Genomic DNA, 15,000 nt, shown 5'->3' on the forward strand with positions numbered 1-15,000 from the left:
TGATGTTACAGGTTGAATCCTGGTATTTTTACATCAAAAATCTTTGTTAATTTCAGTTTTCTTTAACATCCAACTCAGTTTATTTGTCTTTTATTAAATCTGTTGTTTTTCACTCATGACTTTTTTCTCTTTCATCACTTCCTGTTTCAATCGTCTCATCAGCCAAAGAGAGGTGAGACTCCTTCACTGAGGCTACATCCATATGCCTGCATTTTCATTTATAAAAATTCCATTTTCAAATTTAACAATCTGTGTCCACACAAGTGTTTTCGTTTCTGTATCAGTTTTAATCCATGCCCATGTGACAGGAGCCTGACGAATCAGTGAAGGTTACGTCGTGACCTAAAAGCCCCAAGAGGTTGTGAGCGTCATCGTTTCCTGACGTCTCAGTTTCTACTCAAACCAGCAGCGTTTACAAACTTTTCTGTTTCAGCGACTCTGTGGAGTCACGTGGTCGCAGGCGTATACGTAGCAGAGATGAGTTTTGAAATGAAACCTTAGTCGTGTGGATTTAGCCTGACTCTGCTAATCTGATTCTCTCTCAGAGAACCTGACGACATGGTGTTTGAGGACTTTAAGCGAGCCTACCTGAAGGGCGTGGTCTACGGAGATGATGATGAGTCTCCTACTGAGGCGTGAAGAGCGTCACTGCCGTCTGTCACCTTCCAGAGCCGAAGACAAAAACAGGATGTGTCCTGCAGCGCCCCCCTCAGGACAAACATTACATTCAGCTGTGCTGCTGTTCTATGGTACAGTGACTCAGGCTGCAGGGGACGCTATGGGGAACAAACTGACTTGTGGCTCTGGAGTTCTACTTGCTGTCAAATGTTCCTTACGCTGCTCAGTAACGATGTATTGATCCGTTGTCAGGAGTGAATCTGTTTCATCACAGGCCTCATCCTGACGAATGTTCGCATCTTTTTTTAGTTGATGACAACGGGCTTTCTGTCTAAATAAAACAAACTGTTGTGATCACGTCTGTGTCATAAAAACGTATGTTCTACCAGCACCATGTGATCTGGTTCTTTACCAAAGAGAATTACCCACAGTTCATAGTGTGGGTAAACAAACCAAAAAGCAACGTAACAATAAGCAATCGCTACAGTGGCGCTAGAAGAAAAACAAACACGGAGCTGATGACTTTGTGTTGTTTGTTCTTTTTATTTTTCATCTTTGATGATATTTTATCATTTCAGAATAAAAACAAACATCCGCCGAGAAGAAATGAATTAACGTAAAATAAACAAACGTGGTGCGATGTCTCTAGTGACACACACACACACACTGGTACAGTCGCAAACACAGTCACATACACACGTGTTCTGTTGTTCCTCGTCCTCTCATCAGCTGATCATGAAAACATTATTAAACTCTCTTGAACGCTAAAAAAACAACAAATAATTAATCATCTGTTTTTATTTTGTTTTTACAATTAAGCTGAAGAACTAACAGAAACAAGAACGTATACACGTTAACGTCCTGTCGTTCGAATGCACACCTGAAGTCTGTTTGTCACCTGTTGGTCACGTGAACATGTGACATCACGTCTGGTTGTGATTGATGATGCCACCTGTCAACATGGACCAAGCTGCTTGTTTCAGTTCGGCTGTTGTCATGGCAACAAATTGACCCACACACATGTTCTGTGACATCATCGTGTGTATCTACATCCAGATTCTGATTCGTTTCTGTCAATACAAACTTGTCATCTTCAAACTGAGAAAATTCTACAAAACGAGGTTTCATGTTCGTCCTGAATTCAGGAGGTCGGAGCTCAGGTGTCGTGATCATTTCGTCCCTATGAAAACACATCAGGGCGAAATGGACTCAGCCTTTTGTTCCATTGTTGTGAGAACACAGAGACTTTAGAGGAACCCGCCCTGTGGATCTAAAGACGGGTCCGTATCACTTAATACCGCTGCTACAGGATCAGTGTCATGGGATCATCAGGCGACGCTGTGACACAGAAGTAGAACTTCAGCAGTTTACAGACAAAGACTGAGATTCAGCCGCTGATAAACAAACAACACACAGGATGTTATTACAACGACAAGGTGGCATGAAACGCACAAAGAACACACTAAAACAAGAACGGGAAGCTAACGTCTAAAATAAAACAAGAACATGTATGAAACCAACGTTTAAATATAACGACAACAAGCATGAAGCTAACATTTAAACTAAAACTATTTTTAAAAGTTATTTTAGACATTAGCTTCATGTTCGTTCTTGTTTTATTTTAGCTTCACGTCTCAAACAAAACAAGAATAAAAATGAAGCTAACGTCTTTTTCATAAGAAAACAGATTTAAACACAAATGATTCAGTTGAAGATAATTTATTGTTTTTTTATTTCTGCTCAGAAAGAACCACAGATACAGGTCACATGGTTCCAGGATCAGAATCATACAAAGATCAGTAAAATGAGACCAGATTTTAAAAATGGCTTCACAGGATTTGAAACAACAACCTTTTGGATCTGGAACAAACTGGAACTACAGAGTCTGAAAGTTGAACCAATAAATGAGGCCTGAGAGTCTGACGCCCCCTGCAGGTATTATGGTTTTTGCAGCTCTCACTTCTGTTTTACAGATTTATATTCAGTTCTGTTGAAAATCTACTGCTGAGTTTTTCTGGTTTCATTGGTTCTCTCTCTATTGTTTGATTGGTGTGATGTGTTTTCAAAAAGAGCTAACATAATTTATTTCAGACCCTCTACAGATAAGATGACCTGTGACCTGATGACCAGGCAACCAAAGGTAATTTTATTGATCATCGTCGGATTCTCCACCAGCAGTTATAGTGGGGGGACTGGCGGTGCTGGTCTCAGACATTTCTTTCCAGAGGTATACTTCATCATCTGAAAACAGTGGCATTAAGCCTCTACTTAAACCCACATCACATGTATCTGGGTGGAGTAAGAAGCCTGAGAAGGTGCTGCTGGTCTCAGGACCGGCGTACATGCCATTAGTGGCCTGATCCTTCACCTGAAGCCACACCCTTTCCCAAATGGCCAGGTGAATTACAACTGAGTGCGAGGTTGTCCCTAACCTTTTCGGGTCAGTGGTTATAATAACCGCTCTGAATTCATGAAAGAGTCCAACTTTCAGGACCCGTTCATGGACAGTGAGGTGGTAGCTGAAGACATAGGTGCCATTAACGGGGGCGGTGAAGATACCAGTCAAGGGGTTGTAATTGTCATAGACATTGTAGATAATGTGGGAGAAGACCACAGGGGTGTTGGGTGGGGGGTAACTGGACATCAGCCCGGCAGAGAAGGCTGACTGGATACTGGGCATGCAGGGACCAGGAGGACCCATCATGCCAATATGCCCTCGATCTCCCTGGTTCCCCTGTTGCCCAAATTTCCCCTCAGCCCCGCCCTCTCCTTGTTCCCCCTTGTCTCCCATTTCCCCCTTATGACCTGGACTCCCATCTACTCCGTCTGTACAGTTACACTCCCCCTGGGGCCCTAAATCACCCTTATCACCCATAAGTCCAGGGGCACCAGGGGGACCCAGATTGCCCACATCACCCTTATTGCCTTTGGGCCCCAGCACCCCTGGAGTACCAGGCAGACCTCGGGTTCCTGCAGGGCCAGGTAGACCTGGGGGTCCTTGTGGGCCATCGCTGGACTCACAGGTATCTGGACAGACTCCATCATCTCCTTTAGGACCATGATCCCCTGGGTGACCCGCCAGACCTTGATCACCTTTGTCACCTGCAGCAACGAAAAACAGGTCAGGACCTTGACCTAAATCTGATGAGCTGTAACATGTGGGCCCTTGCCTCACCTTTGTAACCTCGGTCCCCTTTGCGTCCCACTAGTCCTTGGAGTCCATGTTGTCCCTTCTCACCCTCGTCTCCTTTCTGTCCTGAGCAGCAGAAACATCAAAAACAGTTGAAGTGACGTTCGCAGTCGTTGTAGGAAAAGAACAATGAATAAGGACGTTTTTTTACCTTTGATCCCAGGTCTGCCCACGAAACCCGGATTACCTCTGAACCCTGTCAAGCCTCTTCTTCCAGGACTACCTGGACTACCTGAGACGGGAACCGAGATATTAATAAATTCATATCATGTTTCCTGTCAATTATTATTCATTCCAAGAAGACAAACAATGAACAAAATTCTGATCCAGAACCGCCATAAATCCTGCCTCAGAATCCATCCACTATTTAGGGGCGCATCATACGAGTGTTGCAGTGGAGCCAATCCCAGCTGACATTAGGCAACAGGCGGGGTTCACCCGGACATATCAAAACTGTGGAAACAAATAAAAAACTAAACCTGCATCTTTCTTTTTCACCCCTGGTTGTTATCAGCTCAGAGCTCATTGCTGCCACTGGTGGACTGAAGGTATATCACAACTATGAAAGCAAATAGACGTGTGTCAAACGTCATCAGTGTTCAGGATGAGAACAACCTGAACAATCAGTAAAGTGAAGACAGGTGCTTCCCCTGGTGGCCAGAATCTGTTGGACAGGATTATATTGTATTGAATGGTAATTTACACTTTATACATGTAGTGACTGCAAGTGACCACCATGTGCTGCTCAAGGAGGGGTTGATATTTATTAAAGCAGAAAACTATCAGCAGATGTGTATTATTTTGTCCTTACCTGGAAGACCCCGGTCTCCTCTGTCCCCTTTGGGCCCCTGGGTGCTCTGGCAGTGTGTGCAGAGACAGAACCAAGGAATATCATCTGGGGAGACCGGGTCGGTGGACTGCAGCAACATCTGGCAAAAGGCCTCCGGGGATCCGGCGGGCAGCTCCGTCATGTTGTCTCCAGTGTGGTTAAAGAGGCGTCCTGGGCCGTCCATCGGTGGGTGGGTGGGCAGTGTAGGCGGAGGGTTGGGGGGGGTGATCCAGGGTTGTGGGGTGTTGGGCTCAGGCATCATCATGACGATGGGGAGGGACACCACCATCAACAGAAGGTGGACAGGAAAGGTCAGCATGGTCTGCAGGGGGGGGGGGTACAGTTTATTCAATATGACCTGGTGATGTTTATACTGAGCATAACAAGCTAGCTGCTGCTTTCATCATAGCTAACAGACGACCTGGTGACATCGTGATGTGAAACGTTTCACACTCAACTAAAGTTATAAAGTTCGTCATCGTGCAAAATGATTCTGAAGCTTTTTGATGTAAAATCTTTAAAACTAAAAATGTAAAACTAATGTTTTCACTGTTTTTGTTTGTGACCTCACTTCTTCACCTGAACGTCCTGAAACAGACATTAGTTGATTTTGGACAAATTGACCAACAATGATTTGTCATTCATGTGCATTAACGATTACGTTTTTATTCACACTGTTTAGGGTTTACAGCTGTTCTTAAAGGGACAGCACAGACTCAGAATCAGTGCAGCTGTCAATTACAATAACTCTCTAATAAAATGACTACACATCACTGTGGAAGTTAATAAGTATCGTTTAGAAAAACATTCTTATATATTATTTACTGTTGTGATTATTAAAATAACTTCTACAATCAGATCATTATTTATATGATAATTATCTATTTAGTACACATTTTATTATTTTATTTTGCTCCTCTGTTATGAAATATTATGATAATAAACACAGAATAAAAAGAAATATAAAAAGAAATTCACATCAGTTTGTTTCTCACCGAACTTTCATCCATCGATGAAGCGTCACTCGTTCCTGCAGCTGATCTGATCTGTCACTCTCACAGCTGTTAATAAAACACCTGCAGCTCCGCCCACTCACAAACACACACACACACTCAGGTAGGTGTGAGGGGGGGTGTCTGTGTTGTGTAAAAGTAGGTCTGTGTTTTTGTGTCTTTGATAGATAATGTGACCTCATTAAAATAATACAGACAGGTGTCACATGACAACACACACACACACACACACACCTATGTTCCCATCAGTGGCAACTAGAGAAAAGTTGTGTTCCTGGAAAAGGAAGAAGCTGTTGACCGACAACTTTATCAACATTTTTACTTTTCTAGGAACTTCGATCATTATCATCATTAATTCTGTAACATACAATATACATACAACATTCAACACCTGGCAGCCATCCTACCCCCAGGTCAGAAACACCCCACAACAAACGTTCATGGTGTCCAACAATGTCCACACCACAACAGAAAACGTCTCCAGATAGACAGCACCCTTTGCCGACAGGACCAGCATCAGTCCAGACCATATACAGTGCAAAGAAAAAGTGATGAACCTTTTAGATTTGTGTATAAATTAATTTTAAAACATGGTCTGATCCCAAGTTACTTACAAAATGATCAACACGCGATCTGCTTTCACTAATAAATCACAAATTATTGCATTGTTTGTGTCCATATTGACTAAATCATTCAAACATTCACACTCATGCGTAGGTTGGAAAAAGACCCAAAAGCTAATATGACAAGTATTGCCACTGAGGCATATTTAGGAGTCACTTGCAACTTGATGAATCAGGATTGGAAGATCAGTTCATACACACTCACCACAATACCGCTTGAGGAGCGCCACACAGCAGAACATATCACTGGTTGGGTGGAAGAGATGGCAGAGAAGTTTGGTTTCTCCCTTAAAGATGTGCAGGTTGTTGTACATGATAATGCTGCCAATGTCGTAGCAGCTCTCAGGATCTTGGAGGAGAAGTATGGCGTAGCTTCACATCCATGTGCTGGTCATACACCTCAACTATTGGTCAACAACGCCCTGAAGTAAGATTCCCAGATAAGCAAGGCACTTAGGTCTGCAAGGAGCCTTGTTATACATTTCAGAAGAAGTGAGCTGGCCAGCAGCAAGCTCAAAAATAAGCAAAAGCAGTGGGGCACAGCTGAGCATGTGGATCCAGGATGTACCTGTAAGATGGAACAGCTCCTATTACATGGTGAGTCGCCTCTAGGAGCCGCGATGGCCAGTGACCGCAACACTTTCTGACCCAGAGGTCTCACAGAGAGGAAAGCATTACCTCGACCTACTGGAGGAACTGGAGAAAGTTCTCAAGCCCTTTGAGCAAGCCACTGTCTTCCTGGGTGGAGAGGCGTATGTAACGGTCTCTGCTCTACGTCCTCTGATCAAAGGCCTCCAGAAATCCACACAGACAACCTCCTTTGAGTCTGCTGCTGTGAACTCCTTCCAAACAGCTGCTGAACTGGAGATAGCTTCAAGGTGGAAGGGCGAGACCATGGGGAAGACGGCGGTCAGGAAGAAGAAGGTGTTGAAATGGTGAGGAATGAGGTGCTCATGTATTTTGGTGAACATTCTATTGAAAGGGATAAGAGTCCATTCCAATGGTGGAAAGACAACGCTGATATTCTGGGTTAATTACTGTCTCCCCCAACTCAGGACACATGGAAACCCATGGCCTAAGAGAGATAGAGGAGATAGGGGGAGTGAGAGGTAGAGGGAGGAGCAGAGAAAGCGAAAGTGAGGAGGAGAGAGAAAAGTATGGAGGGATGGAGAGAGAGAAGAGGAGAGAAGGAGGAAGAGAGAAGTATAGGGAGGGGAGAGAAGGAAGAGGAGATTGTGTATCTGCTTGGGTGTGTTTGTTAATTAGAGTTAAATTGTTTGCTGTGAGAAAAAGAGGTTAAGTGTTCCTTAAATTGCAACAAATTTTACCCCAAGTGGATTTTTTTTTATGTTACTTGAATTTTATTTTATTTTGTTGTTGGAAAGCTTTATGTAGATTGTACTATATTCATTTTACTTGAATGCTTGAAAAGAACAAGCTTTTGCACTGATTTTATTTTGAAGAAATTATTTCTTGTTGTGGAATAATGCCTTGCAGTGAATACCTTTTTGTCATGTTTGTATTTAAGAGAAGTTAATAAATAAAATATTGAAATATTAATTACATGTTTTTTTATTTTATTTTTTATGAATTCATTATTATATTAATCGAGTAATAAGAAATAATCGTTAGATTAACCAATACAAAAATAATCGATAGGTGCAGCCCTAGTTATTAGCAAAACCTGGAGTAGAATAAATGATACATTAAATAAATAAATAATACATTTGGAGGGATGGGTTAACGCTACTTTGACTTATAAAAACATTTTGAGTTTGCTATTCACAAGAAGCTTCTGCTGATGTGAACTATGCCTCATCCTAGAAGACCTATGATCAAGAGTAGTTGATTTGCATGAAGCTGGAAGACTCAAAGACTTCAGTCATTCATCGGTCTACAGTGGATGCGCTGCCAAGATGACTCCTCAGGCTCAATGCAGAATTCTCAATCAGGTAAAGAAGAACCCTAGAGTTACAGCCTCAGGCTGGAAGGAATCATTAGAAATGGCTAAAGGTTCTGTTCGTGAGTCATCCATACGCAAAACATTGGGTTCTCCATCACATCAGGTTGTCGGTAGCACATTACAGAGAAAGACGCTGCTTTCCAAAAAAAACATTGCTCCACGCATTAAGTCTGCCGAAGAACACTGTGACACTCCACAATGCTAATGGAAAAACTAGTCTCACTCATTATTCTAATCGGTTAATGAGCGAGTCTAAGTGAGGGCACTGGACTAGTGGACTTGTTTTTATCGTCACTACTAACTTTGATTAATGACAATTAGTCACCACAGGCTGAAGCTCTTTTGTCCTTTTTGAGAGGACTTTGTGAGAATCTTAAGTCACTTTGGTATTGGCAGGGGTTCCTCCTGCTACTTCAGGACGCAGACATGGGAGTCGTGAAGACCGCATCAGCTTTCCCTGCAGAGATCCTCTGGCCTGGTTTCACCTTGGGGAGTCAGAGCTGGGCAACCAGGTCGACAGGAGGGAGGAGGAGAGGCAGCTGTGGTGGACCATAACACGGTTGACAATCTACATCAGGTTTCTCCAGCTCCACAGGGTTCCTCGTCTCTGGAAGAATGTAATGTAATTGTACCCCTGCCCAAGATGAGAACACCAAAGTGCACAATGTATGGCATAAAAAGGGCACTGCTTACCAACATGAAAACCTCATCCCAACTCTGAAGTATGGTGAAGGGAGCATCGTGATTTTAGGGCCTGGACAGCTCACCATCATCAGGGAGAAAATAAATTCCCAAATTTATAAAGGCAGGAGAATGTCAGGGTGTCCACCAGCTGAAGCTCAGTATGAGTTTGGTGATGTAGCAGGAAAATGATCCTAAATATCAAAGTGAAGCCACTACGGAACGATTTAAGAAAATTACAATCCACCTTTTGGAGTGGCCCAGTCAGAGCCCAGACCTTAACCCTATAGAGATGCTGTGGAATGAAAGAAATCCAGGTAATACCAAATGGTAAATGGTTTTGTATTTATATAGCACTTTTCTAGTCTTGATGACCACTCAAAGCGCTTTACAGTACAGTTTGCCATTCACCCATTCACACACACTTTCCTACAGTGCATCTATTAGCAGCACTTTTTTCTATGGGCAGTATCTTGTCCAAGGACACTTTGGTATGCAGATGGATTAATTGACTGGAATTGAACTGCCAACTTTCTGGTTAGAGGATGACCGCTGTACCCCCTCAGCCACAGCTGCAACCAAAGGGTTCACATATTTTTTCTTGCCACTGTATGTTCTGAGCATCACCTTTGCCTGACTACCACTTACCTATACAGTATAGGCAAAAATACAGGTGTACCATAGCCTCACCTGTGCCTCCGATAAGCTCTACATGGAAGAAGTGGGAAGTAGGATGCTGACCTCCTTCCCAGGAGCTGCCTCCAGCCATTGGTTCAGAACACATCAACTTAGTGAATGTTCTTAAGTTCGAAGTTATAACCTTTAAATCTTAAGTTGTTAAGATCTATGAGGCCTATTGTGATTTGTGAATATGGGCCATACCAATAAAATTTGATTGATTGATTGATTGACATTAATTCAAGCTGGGGGTCATCAGAACCTTACACCACAGAACATACCCACAAGGACCGTGGACAAAGTGAAGGAAAAACAACACATCAAGGTAACTGTTAAAACCTGTGGCTACACAAACTGGACTTTCATCAAAAGACAGAACAACATCATGATTCCGTTTGTTTCTGGAGTCTCACAGAACTTTTTAAACCCGGCGACACCCTGAGGATGAAACTTGTTCAAGAGCTCATACCTCCACCATCAAAGCAGTGATTCATTAATTATCTCCACTGTTGGTGTCACTTATTCTCTTTTGTCCTGCCACAGTTTCACAATGAACAAAATAAGTTGCAAACTTTTCATTATAACATGACAGAACTCTGACCGTCTGTGTGCAGTGACATCATATAGTGTCGAGTTTTTAGCGTCCACACAGACAATCAGATCTCATAGTTTGAGCTGCACAAGCAGCATCAATACACGAGAACTAGTTTTTTTCTCTCAGGTCTGTGAACCTGTCACTCTAAATCTGTGCATGTAAGGGCAACGTTTGTGCACGTGCACATGCACCCCCGCTATCACTATAGATCAAATTAATTCTGTGGAAAATGCTGCAGAGAAACTGAAACAAATTCCCTGGGTCTGCACCAAATTTATTAATTTATTTTTGTTATTTCTTGACCATATCACATCCTTCCACCTTCATGGTGACTCATCCAGTAGTTTTTGCGAAACCCTGCAAACAGAAACACTAACAAAACATAACCTCGCTGAGGAAATAATGTGGTTGCTTCAGTCCAATCAAACAAGGACTGGTCAGATAAATTCAATAAGACAACCAACACACAAACAGATGGCACAGGAGAACCAGGTCCACAGGCCAGGACAGTTCACTTACACCTTAAGGACGAGGGACACTCTTCTGAGGACGGAAATGTACAAACCCATCTTTATCAAAAACTACAGAGGACGTGGTTTAGGACACAAACTGAGTTCAGATCAACAGCCCAACACATGTGACACTAATGACACATCAGGGTGTGTGTTACCTGAACGACCCACTAGCTTCAACAACCTGGGTTCACTTCCTGTCTCCGGACTGAAGTCTGGACCGGGTCAGTCTTTATGTCTCATCAGTGTGTTATGCGTTTTGTGACCATTGTGAGGACGCTATTGGGTGGAGCAACTCTTTCATGTGTAAACTGACCTGGTTCTCTGTGTATGAAGTGACAGAGGCGTCACCTGATCCCACACAAACTGTCTTTATACGACACGTTACTGCTGCCGTGTCCTGGGAACCAGGCTGAGAACCTTCATGTAGGTCACCTGTGGACAGGTGGTTCACCTGAGCCCGGGGACACGCCCTCAACCAACCAGCTTCAATTACATAAGACAGGTTTCAATTTTAGCTTTTGTCCCGTTCATTAAAGACTGTATATAAACATAATTTAAAACTGTGTATACACAATCATTAACTGTATATGAACATAATCAATGACTTTGTATAAAGATGATCAGTGTGTGTGTGTGTGTGTGATTGAGTGTGTGTGTGTGTGTGTGTCTGTGTGTCTGTGTGAGTGTGTGAGTGTGTGAGTGTGTGTGATTGAGTGTGTGAGTGTGTGTGTGTGTGTGTCTGTGTGTCTGTGTGAGTGTGTGTGTGTGTGTGATTGAGTGTGTGAGTGTGTGTGTCTGTGTGATTGAGTGTGTGAGTGTGTGTGTGTGTGTGTGAGTGTGTGTGTCTGTGTGATTGAGTGTGTGAGTGTGTGAGTGTGTGTGATTGAGTGTGTGAGTGTGTGTGTCTGTGTGATTGAGTGTGTGAGTGTGTGTGTCTGTGTGATTGAGTGTGTGAGTGTGTGTGTCTGTGTGATTGAGTGTGTGAGTGTGTGTGTCTGTGTGATTGAGTGTGTGTGTGTATGGTTCTGTGAATTCTGTATTTTTTGTCCTACTAATATGACCTTTGACCTCCTTGAAGGAATAGTTCCCCTCACTATCTCCTCACCACTAAAACACTTTAGAGGTTGAAACAAACAAAATAAAATATCATCTTTGTAGAACTGTTGAACACAGAGTGACCGAACCACGGTTTGTTAACTCATCATGTGATCATCAACTCAGACTCTATTATATCATATCATATTATGACATTTATCTTATATATTATTATATACTGTAGTATAAACCTGTTTGGTGTAATATCACGGTTTAACCAGCAGAGGCCAGTAAACTGTACCCTCTCCCTGTGATGTCCGCTCTGGCCGCTGGGACGCGCTGCCTCCCCGGCTCCTCCCCGGCTCCTCCCCGGGGGTCTGATGGAGGATGGCGGAGGCCGCGGGTCCGGAGTCTGAGGTCCGGTGCCCGGACGAGTCATCGGATAGCGAGCCGGAGCAGGAGCCCGGATCCCCGCAGAAACTCATCCGGAAAGTGTCGACGTCCGGACAGATCCGCAGCAAGGTAGAGAGCGGTAGTTCCAGCGCATTGTCCGGGCTCAGGGAGAGAGGTGATCCGGCGGAGGGAGGCCCAGACTCGGCCCCGAGCTCCTGCGATCACCGCTCCATGAGAACCGGCGGAGCTCCAACATGTCCGCCATCAGGGGACCAGAGAGTCTGATGTCCTCTGTTGGACTAAAAACCAACCTGTGGTTTCATAGGGATTTCAGTTGCTGAAATATAAAACTAAATTATTATTGTGGATATACATATAGTTTTACATTATATATAATATATAAAGTATTACTGTGGATACATATAGTTTTATATTATATATAATATGTAAAGTATAACTACTAAATATATATAGTTTTATATTATATATAATATATAGATTATTACTGTGAATAGATGTTGTTTCATATTATATATAAATTATTATTGTAAATATATATAGTTTTATATTATATATAATATACAAATTATTACTGTGAATAGATGTGTCATATTATATATAAATTATTATTGTCAATTATAGTTTATATATATATATATATATATATATATATATAAAAGTGTTGTTGTGAATAATACTTTATTATTTAACCAGGTGAACTAACTAACCGTTAGTTACCCAGGTTAACTGGATGAACCTGTGTTTGTGTTTATCTTGGGGCTAACGGAAGTTAGAGTCTCAGTTCCGGGTCTCGAGTCTCGGTTCCGGGTCTGAGACTCGGTTCTGGGTCTGAGTCTCCGTTTCCGGTGAATCAATGCAAAAATCACGGTGTCGGTATTTAAATGTTCGGCTAAGCTAATGAGGCTAACTGCTGCTAACCGGAGGCCCAGAGAAAAGCCCCGGCGTTTCCCAGAGCTGCTCCCCGGTCAGAAGATGACGGTCGCGTGCACAGACTCGATTTGTTCCGGTGTTAACGTCACGGTACACGAGACATAACGGCTCGTTAAGTGACGTCACTGTGTGACGTGTAACAGGGTTAAAGTTGAGCTGCCGCAAACACACAACTACATTTACTGCATTACTTTTATTGTGAAAGGCCAGTGTGTGTGTGTGTGTGTGTGTGTGTGTGTGTGTGTGTGTGTGTGTGTGTGTGTGTGTGTGTGTGTGTGTGTGTGTGTGTATTTATTAACTGGTTTGTATTGTAACTGGTTAGTGTTTCTATAAAGTGGCTTGTGTTGCTGTTATAATCTGGTTATAATCAGGTAATAGTCTGGTTACAATCTATTTATAATCTGGTAAAAAACAGGTTAAATCTGTTTACAATCTGGTTATGATCTGGTTATGATATTACATTACATTTCATTACATTGAGCTGACGCTTTTATCCAAAGCGACTCACAATCAGTGCATCAACCATGAGGAACAAACCAGAACAACAAGAATCAAGAAAGTACAAGTTCTTCAAGAAAGACAAACTACAAAGTTCTATAAGTTAGTGACATGTAAGTGCTACTGAATTGTTAGTTTAAACTTTTATTCAAGGTGTAGTCTGAAGAGAAGTGTCTTCAGTCTGAAGAGAAGTGTCTTCAGTCTGAAGAGAAGTGTCTTCAGTCTGAAGAGATGTGTCTTCAGTCTGAAGAGAAGTGTCTTCAGTCTGAAGAGAAGTGTCTTCAGACTGAAGAGAAGTGTCTTCAGTCTGAAGAGAGGTGTCTTCAGTCTGAAGAGAAGTGTCTTCAGTCTGAAGAGATGTGTCTTCAGTCTGGAGGAAGATGTGGAGACTTTCTGTCCTGATGTCCATGTGGAGCTCGTTCCACCGTTTAGGAGCCAGGACAGGAAACAGTCGTGATGTTGTTGAGTGACAGCTGTCCCTCGCAGTGAGGGAGCAACAAGCCGATTGGCTGATGCAGAGCGGAGTGGACGGGCGGGGGTCAATCAATCAATCAATCAAATTTTATTTGTATAGCCCATATTCACAAATCAGTTTGTCTCATAGGCTTTAACAAGGTGAGACGTCCTCTGTCCTTAACCCTCAACAAGAGTCAAACTACTAAAACCTTTAACAGGTAAAGAAGGTAGAAACCTCAGAGACACGTGAGGATCCGTCTCCCAGGACGGACACAAGTGAACAGATGTCACGTGGAACAGAGAACATCAGAGAGATAAAGGTTTTAGCAGCATTGATGAGGGTAAACATTTTGAAGCATAACTGAAGGTCAGTGAATTGGTGGATTAATGTCATTAATGGTCGAGTATCTGAGGAGAAATATTATATATCAAACAGTCCTGCTTCAATCACAGTCTGTGGTCAGCAGCCAGCAAGATCAGGATCCACCATCAAGATCGGATGCCACTATAGTCCAGTCATTGTCCACTGCCGCCATTAGGATCCATCACCAGCTGCCACCTCGGTCGTGGTCCACCACCATTATCGGATGCCACGATCAGCCAGCACGATACAGAATCTGCCATACTGGATCCACCATTACGATCTCTGATACGCGATCCACAGATCCTAATCCACGATGTAACGTGGGGGTGTAACGCTTGACCATGTCCTGGATGCAGACTGGACCCGATCCGTTCGCAGCACGGTACCAAGTACTAATGTTTTGAAACGGATGCGGGCAGATATGGTTATGTTCTGGTAATAAACAGGTTTAATCTGGTTATAATCTGTTGTTGTTTTGTGTTTCAGACAGTGTTGAAGGAAGGAAACCTGATGAAACAAACCAACTCGTTCCAGCGCTGGAAGAGACGATACTTCAAACTGAGAGGAAGAACTCTGTACTATGCTCAGACGGCCAAGG

General features: G+C 42.9%; 3 protein-coding genes across 6 annotated transcripts in view; 2 read left to right on the top strand and 1 right to left on the bottom strand.

Moving 5' to 3' along the window:
- sagb (S-antigen; retina and pineal gland (arrestin) b) overlaps positions 1–867 on the top strand; it is an 8,944-nt gene extending 8,077 nt beyond the window's left edge. Inside the window, exons 15-16 of the mRNA XM_034603633.1 lie at positions 163–172; positions 546–867. Of these exons, the coding sequence (XP_034459524.1) occupies positions 163–172; positions 546–639 (104 nt within the window). The 3' untranslated portion in view covers positions 640–867. The remainder of the gene's footprint in view (positions 1–162; positions 173–545) is intronic.
- A 1,466-nt stretch (positions 868–2,333) lies between these two features.
- On the bottom strand, positions 2,334–5,715 carry LOC117772463 (inner ear-specific collagen). Its single transcript, XM_034603625.1, has 5 exons — positions 5,633–5,715; positions 4,620–4,959; positions 3,960–4,040; positions 3,794–3,874; positions 2,334–3,720 (listed from the first exon to the last, which is right to left on the bottom strand). The coding sequence occupies exons 1-5, from the start codon at positions 5,645–5,647 to the stop codon at positions 2,765–2,767; spliced, it is 1,473 nt and encodes a 490-aa protein (XP_034459516.1). The 5' UTR covers positions 5,648–5,715; the 3' UTR covers positions 2,334–2,764.
- Positions 5,716–12,088: 6,373 nt separating this feature from the next.
- Positions 12,089–15,000, top strand: part of LOC117772439 (diacylglycerol kinase delta-like) — a 22,859-nt gene continuing 19,947 nt past the window's right edge. Inside the window, exons 1-2 of one of the 4 annotated variants that reach the window (XM_034603571.1) lie at positions 12,089–12,262; positions 14,889–14,999. In XM_034603571.1, coding sequence (XP_034459462.1) covers positions 12,128–12,262; positions 14,889–14,999 — 246 coding nt within the window. In that variant the 5' untranslated portion in view covers positions 12,089–12,127. Of the gene's footprint in view, positions 12,263–14,744; positions 14,760–14,834; position 15,000 lie in introns of those variants that run through there. The other 3 variants (XM_034603567.1, XM_034603569.1, XM_034603570.1) reach the window with 3 other exon arrangements.

The sequence above is a fragment of the Hippoglossus hippoglossus genome, chromosome 13 (genome assembly GCF_009819705.1).
Source record: "Hippoglossus hippoglossus isolate fHipHip1 chromosome 13, fHipHip1.pri, whole genome shotgun sequence".
In the NCBI taxonomy this organism is placed as follows: Eukaryota; Metazoa; Chordata; class Actinopteri; order Pleuronectiformes; family Pleuronectidae; genus Hippoglossus; species Hippoglossus hippoglossus.